Source organism: Sturnus vulgaris, chromosome 13 (genome assembly GCF_052056855.1).
Source record: "Sturnus vulgaris isolate bStuVul1 chromosome 13, bStuVul1.hap1, whole genome shotgun sequence".
Classification (NCBI taxonomy): domain Eukaryota; kingdom Metazoa; phylum Chordata; class Aves; order Passeriformes; family Sturnidae; genus Sturnus; species Sturnus vulgaris.
This window is the reverse complement of record NC_142255.1, coordinates 17651867-17670300: the sequence shown is the minus strand read 5'-3', so window position 1 is coordinate 17670300 and position 18434 is coordinate 17651867. Positions and strand designations below refer to the sequence as shown.

At 46.7% G+C, this 18434-nt stretch overlaps 1 protein-coding gene across 1 annotated transcript in view; it reads left to right on the top strand.

The window, feature by feature from the left end:
* CERS3 (ceramide synthase 3) overlaps positions 1-8389 on the top strand; it is a 42859-nt gene extending 34470 nt beyond the window's left edge. The window contains exon 11 of the mRNA XM_088172662.1: positions 4865-8389. Within this exon, the coding sequence (XP_088028788.1) occupies positions 4865-4996 (132 nt within the window). The 3' untranslated portion in view covers positions 4997-8389. The remainder of the gene's footprint in view (positions 1-4864) is intronic.
* The last annotated feature ends 10045 nt before the right edge of the window (positions 8390-18434 follow it).

The window sequence follows — 18434 nt, the reverse complement described above, 5'->3', positions numbered from 1 at the left end:
TTTAAAAACTGCAGAAAGCAGAGTCCAACTGTGCATCTTCTGTAGAAGATAAACATTATTTATGTTGCCTAGTGTGTATGAGCTGAAAAGGGAAATATATTTTCCAATAAAATCTTCCAGGCTGGAAATACAGAAGAGTTTGCTTGAATCCAAATGTATATTGCTTAGTCTCAATAGGAAAGTAAAGACTTATTAAGTCATATGTCAGCTGAGTTAAATTATTGATGTTGAATTCAGCATGTTGAGCTCAGAGATTCATCAACTTTATAGTTTTATTTGTTAGAAAAGTACCCCCTTCTATCTACTTGGACTGACTTTTTATAATCTCTCTTGTTTATTATCTCTTTTATTTGAGGCAGTGGTTGCTGACCTGACTAATAGCTTTCATCTTTGTACTTCAAGCTGTTTCCATATGTGCAGGTGCTGTGGAATTTACTGTCTTTACATTGAAAAATCAAGATCTAGTCAATGTGTTTGTGGATGTTTAAATGAAAATATTTTTAAGGTAGAATTAGGGTATAAGGTTCTGATTTTAATAGAAGATCCATATAAGAGTCAGAAAATTCCAACTAAATGTTAAGAATAAGTATTTGAAAGTCAAAAAATCTAAATTTCAGCAGATCAGAAAAAAAAAATTCTGGAATCACCTCTGAATTTTTTTGATACATCAGTACTTGGTAGGAGAAATCCAGTTAACTGTGTGGGTGTAAACTATGCTTAGCTCAAAACATTAATTGGTTCTAGTCTTGTCCAGTCAGGGCCAAATTGAAATTTTCTCATGTTGTTGAGAAGCCTGGAGTCAGTGTTGATCCCACCAGGGGAGTTAGGCCTGGGACATCTCCCACCACCCACATGGGCACAGTTGGAATCGTGGAATCATGGCATGGTTTGGGTTGGAAAGGACCTTAAATCCCATCCCAGCCCCTGCCGTGGGCAGAGACACTTTCCAGTGTCCCAGGCTGCTCCAAGCCGTGTCCAGCCTGGCTTTGGGCACTTGCAGAGATCCATCCACAGCTGCTCTGGGCCACTGTGCCTCCCCACCCTCACAGGGAGCTGACATTTGCTAGCAAGGGCCCTTCCCCTTCTGGGAAAGCAGAGGCACGTTGCTAAGGTTTCCTCTCTGTTTGGAGGATCGGTCCACGTTGCTACAATATATTTTTATTATATATATTTCTGCCTTTTTTATACTGCCTGGCACTGTCCTTCCCTCTGCTCTTACACTTTCCACTTGAGCTGCCCTGCCGTGGCTGCAGTGTGACCTCGGTGTGCCCTGCACAAAGATGCCACTTGGCCAGTGAAGGGCAGGAGGGAAGGGTGGTGTCTGCCCAGCCCCACCTCAGCAGTGGGGTTCCCATGGTGTCACCAGCCCAGGGGACAGGAAACCAACGCTTCCATCAGCTCAGCCTTGTCCTGCTGCTGCTCTCCTCAGCTGCAGCAGAGTGAAGGGCCAAGGGCTTGTCAAGAGGGAAGTGATCTCTGAGTGCTTTATTGAGAGACAGGCTTGTACAATTAGGAGTGGATTCTGTTGGTTTAGATAGAGATTTGAGCAGCATCATTCTGCTTACAAGAGGCTAGGAGGTGGCCCATGGATTTTGTTCATCTCCTGACTTCAAGAACTCTTTTGTTCCGTGGTGAAGTCGCTTAGACGGTCCTCCTTTACCTTCCATGTTGTGCTAATGACTTCAATGACAGAACATTTCATGTTCTAACAGCAGTGAAATGCAAGAAGCCAAAACTACCTTAACAAATACGGTTCATTTAACTAAAAGAGGCAGACTGAGCAGCAGGTGGAAGGGTTAAACAAAAGGAAAAAAGATTATAAAAGTTTGTAGCTTTGGCTTCACTACAAATGGCTCTCTTGCAGACTTTATAGCATTAGTGTTGCTTCTCATAAACCTTGAAACCATTCATCCATTTAGAAAGATTAAATTGGTTAGTCATCCAGAACAGAAAATGTACACATCCATTTTGTCTGTTACCCAAAACCAGCTGAAGTATAATAAATGCAGTTGATGCCATTAAACTAAAGCATTGAGTATTAATGATGGCCTCAGCTGTGGTATTTACAGTTTGCCAGCTCTTGTGTTCCTGATAGTATATTCATCTGCTGCTGCTCAAGGACAGTCAGAGCAGAGCCTTTGAGTTGGAAAACATGAGTATAATATATGATGTGAGGGGCTCAGAGAAAACATCTTGGTATTAAAGTGGAGAAAATCCTAGAAATGTTACCATTTTTGTTATTATTAAAAGGTCAAAGTTAAGAGGCACAAACTTCACTTAGAATATCTTAATACATTTATAATGGTCTGTTAAACAGTTTGCAAAGACAGGTTTGTTTGGATTTCCAGTTACAGATGAAGCTATTGCTATTTCAAGTTCTGTCACTTAAACAAGCCAGACAAAAATGGCCAGACTCTCCTAACACAGGAATTTTTAGAAGCACTTGGCCAGGAAGCAAGTTCATTATTACAAAATACAATAAAAATTAGATTTAATTTAGCAGCACTTTTTCTTGATTTATATCAGATTTCAGAAGTAACACTTTTTCCCAGAATTAAGAAATTTTGCAGTGATTACTTCAGAATATGAAGAAATTTAATTCTGCTGCTTTGAAATCTGTAAGATGTTCTCTCAAAGGCAGGGATTTACAGTGGGCTGGAAAAAACACGACATGTTTTTTAATTACTATGTATAGTGCCTTTAATCAGAGCATCCATCTTGACAGCATTAAAACTGGGAAGCCAACTCTGAGTTTCCAGTTCCATGCTGGAAATGCCAGCTCATTCCTATAGGAAACAGGAATCAATATCACATACTGGCTATCATTCAAAGCAGAGCAGTTTGCCAGCTGTTCTTAAGGACATGCTTGAGCACCAGCAACTTGTGTGCAGCACAAGGAGGGACTCCAAATGAAATACCACAAACTTCCCTGAACATCATTCCCAATGAGTCCTGAAGTGCTGCTCCCCATCACTGCCCACAGTGCAGCCTCAGGGACATGAGAGCACTTCCAGGGAGTGCAGTGGATTTGGCATCAGACACTGCTTAGGATTAGTTTGCTTTTCTTTCTGAAACATTTCTGGTGGCAGAAAAGCAACAATCTTCTCCCCACCCCCTCAGCATTTGTCTTTTACTGCAAATACAAATGGCAAAAATACCAGAAGGGAGTGAGGTGATCTGAAAGAGCCAGAACCTCATAAATTGTGTGGGAAAGGCTGTCTTGCCTTTTCTCTAACTGATGGCATGCCAAGTTTATTTTACAGTATTTACAGTAAGATTTGTTTGTTTTGATACCCTTTGTAAGTTGTTAGGGAAAAAGCAAAAGAAAATCTCCAGGAAGTTTACAGTTTGTGATGAGCCAGAGCTCAGGCTTTAATTTGCTTTCTAGCCCTATACCTTTTACTAGGAGTGTAATATATGAAGGGATATGAGATTGCAATTGGATGAGTTATTACTGGGCTGTTATTTATTTTCTCTGTATGAATTTAGTGCTTAAGAAAGACCTCAGAGCAGCACGCTAAGGAAGTGGAATTGTTAGTTCATTCCAAGAGCAGATACAGGAGGGGCAGGAACAGCCCTGGTTTCTCCTCCCTGCACCACTGTTCTGACCTTGGCACATCACAGGGAGAAGGAGCAGCCTCTGCCTGTGTAGCTGAGGTCCAGATGGATGACATGAGAGCAGATTTGTCCATGATGGAGTGCTCCCAGTGTGGCTGTGCAGACAGATTGTCTGTGCTGACATTCCTGCCAGCTCCAGCACAGCTTTGGAGGCAGAGCTCTGTCATGAGGAGAAACCCCAGCATCCGGCAGTACAAAAAGTGGTGCCTGTTCTCAGGAGTTGGGAAGAAGAAAGTGTTTTCTGGATGAACAGCATCTCTAACTGGAGCATCCTGCCCTGAGTCTGTGGAGCAGGTCACCCACTGGTGTGGAAAGTCTTCCAGGCAGCTGCTGCCATTGTGAGCTTGTTGCACTGAAGGGAAAATTGGGGTGTTTGGGTTTAATGCTGAAGCCTCGATTGTTTGAAACAAACTTCTGAGCACATTTGTAGGGCCTTAGGTTATGGCAGGAGTTGAGAAATAGGAGACTAATGGTGTATTTTATGTGCCATGGCAAACAGCACAGCATGGTCTCAACTCTCCCTGACACACGAGGTAGATGTGATGACTCTTTTTTGTGTGGTGGAAACATTCGCTCTTTCCATTTTTGATTGTCTGGGATGAAGCATGATTGCCAAGTGCTTGGAGCTGTCCCTATGGAGCTGGAGAGGGATTTTCCCGAGGGCAGGCTCCCCATCCATCCCTGCTCATGGAGCAGCCATTCTCCTCCCAGGCAGCTCCCTTAACAGGATGATAAAGCCAAGATGCACAACAGCTGTACAGACACAGCCTCCCCTGTGCCAGTGTTGATGTGCTGTGTACACCACTGAGCAGGAAAGAGCATTTTAGGGTCAGCAAATGTCTTTGAGCAAAGTTGGTGCCAGGAGATGCTGGCACAACTCATCACTGTTTAGTTTACACCTGTCAGAAGCAGGCAGCCTCTCAGCTCCTGTGTTTGGGTGAGTGTATTCATCATATTTAGCTTTTAAACAATATTTTTTTCATCTTCCCTGCACTTCACAGCTGTTAATTAATCCCACAGCGCCCAGGGATTAATAATCACACTTTACAGTGAGAAGCAGAAATGAACAAGAAGAGGTCAAGTGGCTGGGCCAAGGTCACAGAAGCAGTTTTGTCTAAAGAACATTTGGTTCTGCAAAATTAAAGTGCTGTTAACTGATCTCTCCTTGGATGTCAGCCTCCATTTTGGGGGCAGGGTGTGTTTCTGGGGGCAGTAGAATATGTTCTCAGTGCTTTCTTCTCCCTAGGACTTGAAAGATGATCGGAGTGATGAAGAGGAGGAAGATTCTGTTACAGACACTGAAGAGGAGTCCACAAAGAGTGGCAACAAGAACGGCAGTGGGTCAGGCAAACACCTCCTAAGCAGCAGTCACCACTAGCCCTGTCCTGCCTCACAACCTGCAGTGATTCCTGCTCTGGTTTTAGCCCAGCCTACAGGACAGGATTTAAGTCAAAAGGCTTGTAAGAGACTGTGATTGATTTATTGTTGGCTACTGGACCTGGAAAAAAGCCCAGTTTAGAGGGGAGGGAGAAATTGCATAACATGACAAAATGTGTTAATGACCCACTTTCGGAATCATTGTGGAGTGTGTGGAAAGATGTTTGGACACGCTGACTGACAGTGCTCTACAAGGGCAAAGCTCAAGAGAGTCAAGTAATTTAGTGTCCCGTTGATTCTAATGTTTTTCAATCTGATATAAGATATATTTCATCAAACAATTTAAATCACAGATGTTTTGTGGTAGGTAGGTAGTGTGAACTCCATTAGGAACCAGAATTACTCAATGTGGGAAAAATTTGACAGTGCTGTACAGTGACTGGCATTTAATCTTTATTTTTCAGTTTAAACCCTCATCAAAATGAGTATTTTTCTGAGTTATACTTCATTTCCTGGAGGCTAGAGGAAGTGAACTTGGAGGAATTCAAATTACTTGTCTGTGAAGGGTTGGCTTCAGTGTAGAAATATAGCCTTTCTCTGAAGTGATAGATAGCTGAAATACTGTGTCAAGGAAGTCACTGTTAAAGCAGCAAAACTCAGCCCCAATTCTCCATTGAGCTCCAGGCTTCTCAAATGTCTTTCAGTCATTTTGGCCCAGTGTTAGAACAGAAGGTGCTGAGAGGAGAGAAGAGGGGAAATGGAAATTGGCTTTTTTCACTGGTTCTTGTGCACTTACCTTTCAGAACTGCCAAACACTCTTTGCTCCTTGCTCATCTTCAGATCAGAAAGTTAAAACAAAATCTCATCCATTTCCTTTTCATGACCTTGTCCCACAGCTTTAGATATTGCCTTCTCTGGAGTGAGGCCACCAAGTTCTGATTTGTGGTTCTGGGGTGTTCACTGCAGGTACCTGGGCACTGGGGAGCACGGGACTGGCACAGGATCTCACACTGTCACTGCTGTGGGTTCATTTGATACCAAGATCTGTATTTCCATCTCTGCTCTTTTATAAAATAGGGAATCACATCAGCTAGACCCAAACCTGGATGCATGTGACTTCAGCCACGTGCTGTTGTCTATGCTGTAACCAGTGAGCAACAGCTCCTCTTACCCAAAGTGCCTCTGTCCTAAACTTGCACTTCTGTTCTAACACAAGTGGGGCTGCAGCAGCATTTTCTCCATGGAGAGCCCAGGCCTTGTAAACAGGGTGGTGCCAGTCCCATTTCCCTCTGCATTAGCTCACAGGGTCATAAAGGATTTGTGTCATAAGTTTGGGAGGCAAGAGGCTCTGCTTGTGGTTCTACAGTAGCTGAGATCATCTGGGGAGCTAAATCCAGTAGCTTGATAGAGGCCAGGGGACCACTCCTAGAGCAGCCCCAGTGCAGAGTGTTCAGCTCAGAACGGCTCCATTCCCCTCTGGCTGCTCTAGCAGGAATTGGGGACCTACAGGAAGCTTTACAGGACTGACTTGTTTTCCCAAGGTTTCCCTGGCAAGTGGGATGTAATTCAGTGACTGCAGCATTGAAAGAATGGGAAATGTTTGGGATCTCAGATATGAAGAAAGAAGTGGAGTTTATGCAGTTACAAGAAGCTGTAGGAAGGCTTTGTTACAGAGGCTTTTTTTACAGTGTCAGCTTTTATTTTGGACCCAAAAGAGAATTACACTGAGGAAGGAGCATGGCTTACAGCTTCTGAGAAGGAAGGGAGATGTGTGATGGTGGAAAAAAGACCCCTGTCCCAGTGCTTGTAGTTCACTGGTGCCACTTGGGCTGAGGAGGCAGAACCCCCTCAGCAGCCTTTGGCCACCAGTGCCCTTCCTGCACAGATGAGAACAACACCTTAAATACTGCAGGGGGGACTGTGAGGAGTGTAAGCTCTGATGGCAACACGTAAAGCAACTAGAGAGTTTGGCAGGGGCACAGTTCTTATCGGGGCCGTTTATTGCCTGCATGAAAAACACTTTCCTAACAAAACGTGGAAATCCGGCGTCTTGGAGGATTTACACTGCCTTGGGAGAGACAACGGTGCTTTCTTCGAGATTCTACGGGGTTTTGGGAGGTGGCCAGGGTATTATCATTTGATTTTGGTGCCAGAAGCTTTCCTCTTATGACTAGGAAAGGAATTTAGGAAAGGAAACGCAAAGAATGATGTTGTCACAGGAATGAGCCTCTGAACAACTACTGATTTTTAAACGGGATTTTATAGTCTCCTTGAGGCCAAAACTTGCCTTTCCTACTCAGGACAAGTCTCCCACTGAAGCCAATTAACTCTTTTGGAGTCTTGCCTAGGAAAAATTTTGGATTGCAGTTATCCAACCTAATTGCAAGAACTGTTGTTCTAAGCTGATGTGCAACTGAGATCTTAAAGGAAGAACAAAAGGTAGATAAATACACTCAGATATAAAACTTTGAGGCAAATTTTGGGTAAGTATAGAAGAATATGGAAGAAAGTAACATCCTGAAGGTAAAGATTAAGTCCAGGCACAGTAAGAAACCAAGTAACATTGCAGTGGGAGGAGGTGGAAGGCAGGCAGGCCATGGAGTTTCCAGGGGTTACTGTCATGGGCAACCAAGAGGATTAGACCTAAAAACTGAATGTTAACCACTAGGTCCTGGTAATAAATACCCACAGCACAGAAAGAAAGGGGAATGGGCTGTCAGAGTGTCCCCTGTTATCATCAGATTGGTCATTCCTGGAGTTATGTTCATTTAATTTCCCTCTTTTTTACTGATGGTCGGAAACAAGAAGCTGAGGTCATGGGGGCACAATTTCTGCTAAATAAATTTATGTCATGGTGCTTTAAGATTTTCAGTCTATTCAATGCAATGCAAGGAAGATTCAATGTTTTTATAATCTTGTTGTGCAAAGAGTCTAAAAATGCAGGTGCAGAACAACTGTAGGTGTGTATGGGAGCACAGATAGACTCTAACATTTTCTTTTTACCATTTCATAAGGTGTGTCCTGGTTCAGTGAGTTGACACTGTGCATCTAGCTTTGCTGTGTCACTTTGACTGTGCCAAAATATTTCTGATAGACCTCTAGACTGAAAATCAAATCTTAATCCATAAGACTCAGGGGAAACTCTTCTGTTCTGTTTAATTTCTCTGGATTTAGTTCAGGTATTCCTGTCCATGTGTACTCTGCTTCCTTCATACTTGTGTCATATTTAGATTTACCAGCCTGCTCTGGATTGGGTTTACAGATCTCCTTTACTCCACAGAACTCACTTTGTCGATTCATGTTATTTGGTATAATTATCTTCTTCTGTTCTTAACATCACTTGACTTTGGTCAGTTGAAATAAACACTACAAATAAATATTTTTTAAAAACAGATGTCTAGGTAAGGGTTTCTTTATTTTTCTCTGCCTTGCAGTGCTGTCCTCTGTGTTTTCCATTTTCTCTAAGCTTTTCAATGGGAGCATCATTAGTTCAGGAAAAAATTCCTTGCTCTTACAAGTTTTTCCAGTAAAACTTTTTCCTAGTAAAAACTGGATGACCCACAGCCTTCACAAGACCTAATAGCAGTGTCTGTAAATGAATTTCTGTTTTTCTGAACAATTAACAAATGGAGAGGAAACAAAATTAATGGGGGCATTACCTATCCTTTGTATTATTCAAGGTTTATGCTTTGATTAAAGCACTTGTGAGTGCTCCTGAGTACACCAGGAATGTTGCACCTGTTTGTATCTCTACCCAGCTGGGGTTTGAGGTGCACATTGGGGTTGTTTAGCGAGTTCTGTGTGTTGGGACTGAGGTGCTACTGCCCAGCAGGTTCTTGTGGGATTATCAGTGGCTCATCACAAGCACCTGTGAGGCCTCTCAGATATGGATCTTCAGCTGGCAAAAGCAGGAAAGCTTTACAGAAAAAGGGGAGCTGTGCTCACCTGTATCAACTGACAAACTGCTCTGTATTTCCTCTTTCCATTTCTGCCTCCTTGGTTGGGAAGATTGCAGGGGTTCTGACTTACCCTCTCTTCCCATGGGCAATCAAACAGAAGGGAAGGTGTTTCAGCCCAAATAATGAACTGTAGCAGAACACTTTGGTTTTATTAGCTGATTTTTTTCAAACTTATGAGTAAGAATAAAGTAGATGGAAAGCAAACCGAGCAGGGCTGTGTGAGTTTTGGCTACAAACAACTTGCAAACTGTGAAGAATAAAAAAAAAGTTGCTGAATTTGGAAGAAAAACACCATCTCCACAGGCACTTCCCCCAGCTGTGGGTTTGAAGAGCAGCAGATCACCAGCAATGACAGTCCATGCTGAGCACAGGGATGCAGCCCAGGTGTGAGAGCTCCAGAGCAGGTCCAGGGCTGTTGGCTGCCCCCAGGCTGGGAACCTTTGGTGTGGACCAGCACATGAACCACGAATGTACCTGGGAGCTAATTTCACTCAAAATAGCTGGAAATGATTGTTCCTGGTTCCCTGGCAGTTTGATGGGCTCCTTGCAAGGAAAAGAAGGTGATCAAAGCAGAGTGATCTCCACACAGGCTGGCTACAGAGAGCTTCAAGTGGGGCTCAGAGAGGTTATTGGGCTGGAGAACCCTCTCTGGGGCTACCTGAAATTTCTACCATAATAGAACACAAGGCTGAAAGCACAAGCCTGAGCTTTAACACACGAATCTGCAAACACAAGGTCATAACAACTCACATAGGATAGTGTTGTTGATGTTCCAATAGTCTCAAGATTTATGAAAATAGCTTCTATTTACTCAGCTGGAGTGAGCCCTATTCTTCTGAGTTTTGTTACCCCATAAAGCATTCAGAGGAGACCCCATAATCATTTCAAAGTCAGAAACATTAAGTGGAATAACAAGTATAAACCCTCTCCACAGTGACTTTGAAGTGCAAGAAGCATGGCCTTGTAGCCATGGAGCTCTGTTTTGAGCTGGGTGGGAAGAAACAGGTCCCAGGCAGTTGTTTCAGGTGGTGAAAAGTCCATATTTTTCCTACCACAAAAGAAGGTGGTCTAAAAGAAGTTAAAGTTGAGCAGGGCCATAAGTGATTAAATTTCCACTGAAAGTGACAGGAGTTTTTCCTATGATACTGGTGAGAATTAAACCCGGATCTCGTGTGACCAGTTACAGCAAGGACAGCATGGCGCTGCGTTCTTCTGCCATCAGGAGCAGGGCACAGCCCCCAGGTTTCCTCTTCTTACAGCCCAGGGCAAGATCCTCCCTGGAAAATGAGTATTTCTGTTTGCAGGGCACTCACCTGAGCACAGCTCTGCCTCTTCCCAAGCCGGGCATGTATCCTTTGAAAGATGTTCCATGGAAAGCAGCCCTCCCCTTTTCAAGGCAGAATCCCCACTTCCAGTGAGCACTCTGCTTCCTGTCCCCTGCCTGCTCAGGATCTGAGCAATGCCTGGGCTGCTGAAGCCAAAGCCCACAATCCAAGGCCAAATTTATCAGGAAGAGGTGAAATAGGAACCATCACAACTGCCTCAGCATGTGGGTGCAGCAGGAGAGGGCTGCTGAGCCAGGGGAGAGAAGGGAGCAGAGGGAAAAGCAGGAGCAAAAATGGCTGAGACGACACAGCAACGGCTTAAACACAGAACTGACATCACCAAGAATCACAAAGCAGAGCAGTAACAATATCAGGAGGAACAAGTCCCAAGAGAAGGAGGAGGGAAAAGACAGTAGTTCTGTATCCTGAGGATCAGCATTCCGAGCAGCAGCAGCCAGCGTTGCCTGGACTCAGGGATGAACTTTGCAGCCAGGACAACTCCTTTTCCCCGAGCACTGGCGGCTTCAGACTGAACCCGGCCGAAGAGTTCCCAGGGCAGGAGCAAAGCAGGAGGATCTGGGAAAAGCTCCTTTACAAAGTTCCCAGTATGTGAGTGAGGGGATAAGAAGAGACTGGGCTGGGGCTGGGCCAGGGCAGCCACGAGTAGAGCCCAGCAGACCTGCAGCTGTGGCAACGACCCCACACTTCACCTCCAGTTGCTGGGGGAGCCTGACTCCCCCGTGGACCTCAGAGCTGGTTCTGTGCTTTTCCTGGCTGACTGGAAATCCTAGGAGTCCTAGAAGAGCTCCTGGAAGATTTGTGTCTTTGCTTTCTACAGCAAAGATCAGGAGAAAGCTGCTAAAAGGCCTTCCTACTGCACCTATGGGTAAGTGTCTCAGCTGTTACTAGACAGAAGTCCTAGGATTTCATAAGAATCTGTGGGAAGCAGGAGCTAAATCTTATCAGGTTGTGCTAAATCTTATCAGGCCATGCAAATCCTACCTAGTTCCTTTGCTGATTTAAAGGAGGAATTATTCAGCAACCAAAGAATGTCTCATACATTTCCCCATTGCAAGGGCAGCGAGGTCAGGCAGTGGTTGTGTGTTTGCAGCTTTTTTTGTCCCTTTGGATAAAGGATCCTCTGCAAGGATGAGCAGAGAACAGGACTCTATAGCAATGTCCCCTTTGTCCTAAGGGTAGGACTATTGTATAACCCCGACTCTTCTGCAGGGCATGCACAGCATTTGGTGAACGGGGGAATTGCTGACCTCTGGTTCTGGCTGTAGCTGCCTTTGGAGAGCCCAGCGCTGCTGGAGCTGCTGCTGTGAGAACGCCCCGGGTCCCTCCCGTGCCACCCCTCTGTTGGTGACCTGGTCATTGCTGCGAGGCCCCACGAGGTGGCAATAGCAGGACACGGCTCCCGTCGGGACACGGCTCCACGGAGCGTTGCTGTCCATCTTTTTGCCCCTGAAAACAAATTCCCTTGAATATTGCGGTGCAGAATTCATGCAGCTGGTATTTCTACTTGATCGATCTCTGACTGTGAAACAGGTATCGGGTAAAAAAAAAATTAAATTTTACTGAGATTGAGTGTTTGATGCTAGTCCAGAGGCCCAGTGTGCTGGGTGTCACCACTGGCCCTTTCCCTGTAGGTGCAGCACTGTCCTGCTTTCTCTCCTGGTACCAGAACTGTACCTGGTGTATGTGGGGTACAGCTGGAGAAGAAAGGGTGTTAAATCTGCTCTGACACTGCTTTACTGCCTGTAATTTCTCATATTGTCTCTTTAACCTACATAGCTTTCAAGCCACAGGATTTGTGGCTGGTGAAGTCCTGTTCCCATCTATATCCTTAATGTCTATAATGCAAATAAGGATGATAAATCTCTCAGAATAATGAGGGTTACACTGCCATTCCAATGATGCCATTCTGATGGTCCCATTCCACCTCAGGAGACAGGGTCTCCATCACAAGCATGAGGTGCACACTTCCTATGAGTGTCAGCAGGAAAAAGGGACCCGTTGGTCCAAACAAGCTGCTTTAATCCCATGTGGCACAGCCCTCGTGGGCAGGCTGTGCTCAGCTGGGATCTGGTTTGTTTTGATAGCAGGATGAACATTTTCTGTGAGCTCTCTCCATGGCTGTGGATGGACAGGAGGTGTTTGGATGCTGTGGGCTGTGGGTGACAACCTCTCTGGTTCCCAGCTGACCCCAGCTCTTGCCTGGGATTCTTGCTCAGAGCCAGGAGACAGCTGGATTTGGCTTGTCTGTCCCTGCAGATTGAAGTTTTGGGGTTGCCTGCAGGGCTCTCTCCATGCAGGGTTTCCATGGGCTGCTGCCCAGCTGTCAGCACAGTTCCCTGCATCCCAGCTCACAGATGGGGCTGGTGGGGATCCTCCCTGCCAGCAGGTTCACTGACACACATCTCCCCTCCATTCCTGTGCGTGTCCAGCCCAGAATTCCTGACAGCCAGCAGTTTTAACAGTCCTACAGTGACACTGATGTTTTGCTATTACGAACAAACACTTGCAGCCAAGCCAAAGTCAATTGCCTGCTCTGTTGGGAGAGAGGATTCAGCAGCAGAGGAGCATCTCAATTCTGTTCCTGGTTCACTGTATGACCTTGCAAAAAATGACAATATTGGCCCCAAATGGGCTGGGATGAGGTATTGGTGGCTGTTGCTGATTAGGAGCAGGATGTGTTTCAGACTCCAGGCCCGTTGCTCCCTCCAGACCTCGCACTGACCCTGTCATTGGTGACTCTGAGCACTGTGCTGACGTGGGCAGTGGGGTTTCCTTGCTGCCTGTGGAGGAAAGGCAGCCTTTGCCATCCCTTAGAGGAGAGTGAGGTGAACAGCATCTGCCAAAGTGCACAGGGCTATAGATGTGGCTCTCTGATGGTCACAGCACATCCTGCCCACCCTGGTCCTTTATCCTCTGAGAACAAACACGCTTTTGCTGCTTCAGGGCAGCCCTAGAGCTCAAAAAGTGGGGCTCTTTTCCTGAATAGGTGCTCCAAGTGACCCCCAGGCCAGACAACGGACACACACAGGCAACATGAGTTGACCAAAGCCAGGTTTGGTGGGGCCCTGGGCTACCTGATTTAGTGGGGGGCATCACTGCCCATGGCAGGGCATTGGAATGAGATGATCCACGAGGTCTCTTCCAATCCAAACCATTCTGTGATTTTATGACCCTACAACCAAACATCCCAGTTTGCATCTCCAGGCTGTGGAGCTCACAGTAAAGGCTCCTGGGACAGCGATGGGGAATTCACTGACTCAGCTGGGGATGGTGGGGAGGGAGTGTAAAGACTGACTGACTCAGAAAGGGGGAACTGCAGAGTAGCCCCAAGAGAAGAAGGAAAAAGAGAAGGCTGACAAAACTGTGCTGTGAATTTTTAAAAGCAGTCAGAGATTTTGTGCTGTGAACTCTGCACAGCTTCTGTCAGTGGCATTATAGTAATGCTTCTGCACAGCTCTGCATCCAGAATGGGAGCAACCAGGAAAATCAGCATAAACTTGAGTCAAGGATTGGTCCTATGGGGAAAATAGCTCTGAATAATGTTGGTCCTATCACTACACATGAAGAAAAGGTGGTTTTTGATTGCTGAATTTCTGTAAAAGTTTAAATGGTTTGACAAAGCTTTGAGGGCAGCTTGTGAGCAGCTTGAATATGACACAAAAGAAGGGTTAGACAGCAAAAGCCCAGAGCCATGATCAGCTAAGCACAGAAGCTTGAAGCTGTTTCACTTCCACAGGAGAAAAGGGGTGTTTTACACACCCAAGCTGGGAGGCCAGAGGGGCTTGGCTTTGGGGCACAGCCCTTCCCCAGCTCTGTGCCAGCATTCAGCAATGCCTGTGCCTGGAGGACAGCCCTTCCCCTCTTGGCTTGTCCCCCCACTCCATGCCTGGCTGGGATCCCTCTCCAGGGATGGCAAAGGGCCTTGCTGGCTGCAGGAGAGCTGCTCCTGGGGCGTGACCCACCTTGGAGCCCCCTCTGCAGCACCTGACAGGGCCCCTGACCCTGCAATCCCTGCTCCTGGGGATATTGAGTTTTCTGTTTGTTTTGCAAGTGTAATTGGCCAAGACGCTGTGAAGGGAGGAGAGAATGCCCAAGGGAGAGGAGTTTAAGAAACAGGAAAACATTATTAAGGGTGTTTTAAGTCGGCAATTTCCCTTATTAATTCTTTCATGGTGGAGAGGAGCCACTTCAGGTCTGTGCAGTTGGATTGGACCACCCAGTCCAGGCTCCAGTAGCCATACAGGCAGATGGATGAAGTGCCCAATGCATCCCCTTGGCATCACCTCTTCCAAGCCCTGCACCACCTTCTTGGCTTACAAATCTCCCCCTCTGGCTGCTTGTGTCCTGCTGCATGGAATATGCAGAGAAGGAGGAGCCTGATATGAAATATTCAGTTTGGGGGGACAATCCTCATCCAAGACAGGAGTTGGACACAAAGGAGAGAGGAGACACAACTTGAGAGGAGATGGGGAACACTAGATGTGGGATATTGCCAGTGCCAGGGAGGTCCAATCTACGTGAAGGGCTTTGCCATTGTCAGCTCCAAGGATTCAGAGCTTCTGCCTCCATACACACACACAAAAAGAATCAATAGCATCATTTTTGAGAAAGGATTATCTTAAACAATCCCATGGTTGGGAACTTCTTCATTTGCTCCTGGGCAAAAACCCTCTCGGCTTCTCCTAGCTCACTTTCCCAGCCTGTCAGGGGGTCAAACATGGAGTTAAATGAGAAATCAATCTCATGATTGCAGGAGCCAAGGTCTAGAGAGGAAAAACCCAAACAAACCATAAATCATAACAAAAGAAAGTGCCTGCTATTACCAGGTTCCTGATAACATCATCAGAGGTGGCAACGCTGGACTTCATAAAAAGCCTGCCTGAACTTTAGGGTCAAACAACAACAGCTCTTGCTTTGTCCATGTGTCCCTGCATGCCTGGGGAGTGACGTGTGGCTGGGCACCCTGGCCTGGCTGATGGCTATCTGTGCACAGCCTCCTGATCCCAAACTGACCTGCACTAGTCCTGTCTGTGCCTCAAAATCCCAGCATGGCCTGCCTGGAGGTGCTGGTGCACTTACATTTCTGATTTCTCCACACAAAGCACAAAGCACAAAGATTCTCCCAGAACCCTGCAGTTGTGTTGCTCAGCTGGGAGTATTATTTTATATTTCTGAATTTTCTCACCCACTGTTGCAGTTATTTTCTGGTCCTGGCACTGTTGCAAACTGATCTCTCCAAATCTGCACCCAAGTTACCCTGGAAGATTTTGCACAGACAGCAGTGGCACCAGGGTGGGAATGGAGCCAGACGTGAAGCAACCTGGAATTTCAGGAGTCCATTCCTCAGCCCCTGTCCCACAGGAATACTTTTCTTCTCATTTCTCAGTATTCTATGGAAACAGAGTCTTTTTCCCCATTGCAGCTGGGTGAAGCTGGGAACCCCCTGGAGATGGTGGGGGGGGAAAGAGTTTGTAGGAAAGATCTTCAGGGAAATCTTCATGTGATACACTCACTGTGAGACAGACACAGCTCAGCCAAAGCAAACTCCCTGTGACAAAACTGACTCTGTCAGCCTGTGGATAAAGTTCCCTACCAGAAGAAAGACAAGGACAGCTCTCCTGCCATGGTCTTAGCTGAATTGGAGCAGGCTGTGTGCTCCCCTGAGGACCCAGGTGCTGGTGGCTCAGCTCTGTCCCTGGACATCTCCAGGGTCACTGTCACTTTTCTTTCTGCTCTTCTATTCCCAGAAGCTCATGAACAAGCTGTCTATTTTGAGCCAGACTTGAGAGAGGTGTCCCACAGGGAGTTTTTTCTCTTGCAGGCTTGGGAGAATTGAGGCTGCTGTGAGGACAAGCCTCCTAAGTGCCTCTGCTGAGGGCTGCATGAACAGTACTGGATGCTGGGGACTCCACTTGGAATCGTGTAGGCTGAGAAAGACCTTCAAGATGGTTGAGACCACCTGGAAGAAGTGAGTCCAACATGAAGCAGCACAGCCTGAAACACCCTCTGCCCAGAGAAGAGCTTTAATTGAACCTCTGGCTCGGTGTGTAAAGCCAGGCTGTAAGAAACCACTGTTGGCACCTCTGAAACGATTTGTATTTGTTTGGTTGGTGGCTTGAAGTTACAGGAGAGCTTTTGTTGGTCCCTACTTGTCACTAAACTGTCTCCGGCTTCTTTGGGGGGACATTTGCACAGGTTACAGCAGCACCTGCCACGTCCGTGCCCAACCAGCCTGGCCAAGCTCCGCAGGCTCCGGAGCGGAGGAAATTCCCGATGCCCAAAGACTGCAGAGAGGGGAGGAGCTGCGGGGAGAGCAGGAAAAGATCGGAGTGTCCCGGCAGGAGAGCAGCACCTATGAGGTCGGGGAGAGGACCAGGACAGGAAGGGTTTGGAGAAGGGTGGCTGGAGAGAAGGGAGAAGGCTGAGCAGTGGCCAAGTTAACCCTTCCCATTCTGGCATTTTCCAGGCGGCAAGCCAAGTGACTGCTCAGGAAGATGGATATAACACATGTCTGCAGTCTCCAAAGGGTTATTAACTCTGCAATAATGGCCATGAAACTTGGCTTCCTCGACGTACATTTAAAATTGAAAAAAACCCACCCCAACACCAGTTTCAGAGGGGGAGAGGGCTTGTTTCCTAGGAACTGCAGGGCCAAATCCACCTCTGTGATGGTGAGAGGAGAAACCCCCCCTTCCCCACAGGCTGGGAGCAGGGGAGCAATGCAACCACCACAACAGCACCACAGCCACCTCCTGCCCCACACACCTTTATCCTTATCAGTAACAATTTCAAGGCATTTCTGAAAAGCCCGTGGTGTTCAATTCATAGAGTCTGTGTCTCACTGGAACTTTGGGATTTGGATTCAAGAAAGCCACCAGTGCTGCTCCTAAGACAGATTCCTCTTTTGCTGTGTGGGTACCACTGTGGGGCTTGTCCCTCACTCCTGGCTCCAGCCCCTTGGCAACACTGAGGCTGGCCTGGGATATTGCCCCTGTCCTGGGGTTTGCAGCCTCTTGGGCTCCTGTCCAAATGTCTAGGATGCTCCATTGGGATTATCCCTACCCCAGTGTAGTCTTGCCAGCCAGCTCAGCCACTGAGCAAGTCCTTCCATGCAGTAAGTTACAGACTTCTCTTTATTAGTGCCTCTCTTCCCCCACACTATTAAATTTATTCTTTCTCTGAATTGTTATTATTTTTTTGGCAGAGGACTTTGGAAGGTGGGAGAAGGGATCTACTAAAAAGTTAAACAAATCTAAGCCCCCTCGTCAAACCCTTTTGAGGCACCAGCTCCAGTCCCTTAGCAAATGAAGTCAGCTGGTGGTCTGGGTTAAGATGTGGCTGTTGAGGGCTCAGGCCAGGTTTGGCAGCTCACAAATCAAATTGCCTCGTGGTTCTCAGGAGCAGAGGATTGCCACGGGTGGAGGAGCTGTGTGGGAGCTCTGCCCCACTCTGTGCCAGCCGGGGCCCTGGCCTTGGAGGGAAGCACTGAAATCGTTGGTTCACAACAGGTCAGGAGGGAAATTCATGCTCTGAGGTTTTGTTTTCCATGTTATGTTACACTATTGACACAGAGCAAGGCAGCCCCAGACTGAGGTTTTGTCTCACTTGAATGGGTCCCGGCCAGTCCCTTTGCTTTGGTAAATTCTTATTAGAGAGCAGAATGAGCCTTGAAAGAGAGAGCAGGAAACACAGAGCTATTAAATCTCACCTGATCTCATGTTAATAAAGAGTTTATTATTAATTTATTATAAGCCACAGGTCTTGGCTTACTCTGATTTTGCCTGCTGGGAGCTGCTTGCAGGTCCTCAGTTTTGCTCTTGCTGTTGACCAGAGGTAACATCCTCCTAGTGCCACCCCACTGGAGGCACAAGGGGCTTTACTGAGGCCACAGCAGGAGCTGGGACATGCTCTTGTGTCCATAAGGTGCTGCAGAGGCCCTCTGCAGGGCAGGTCTTCCTGAGGTGCTATACCAGCCCATGGTGTGCCATGGGGTGTCCCTTGATACCTGGGAAAAGCACAACCAGCAGGGTGAAGAACTGGAGGCAGCCCCAAGATTCTGGCTCTCAAACAGCCTCTCTCCTTGTATAGGAGCAGCTCGCTAAGAAAACGTGGTTCTGCTGCCTTTTCAATGCCT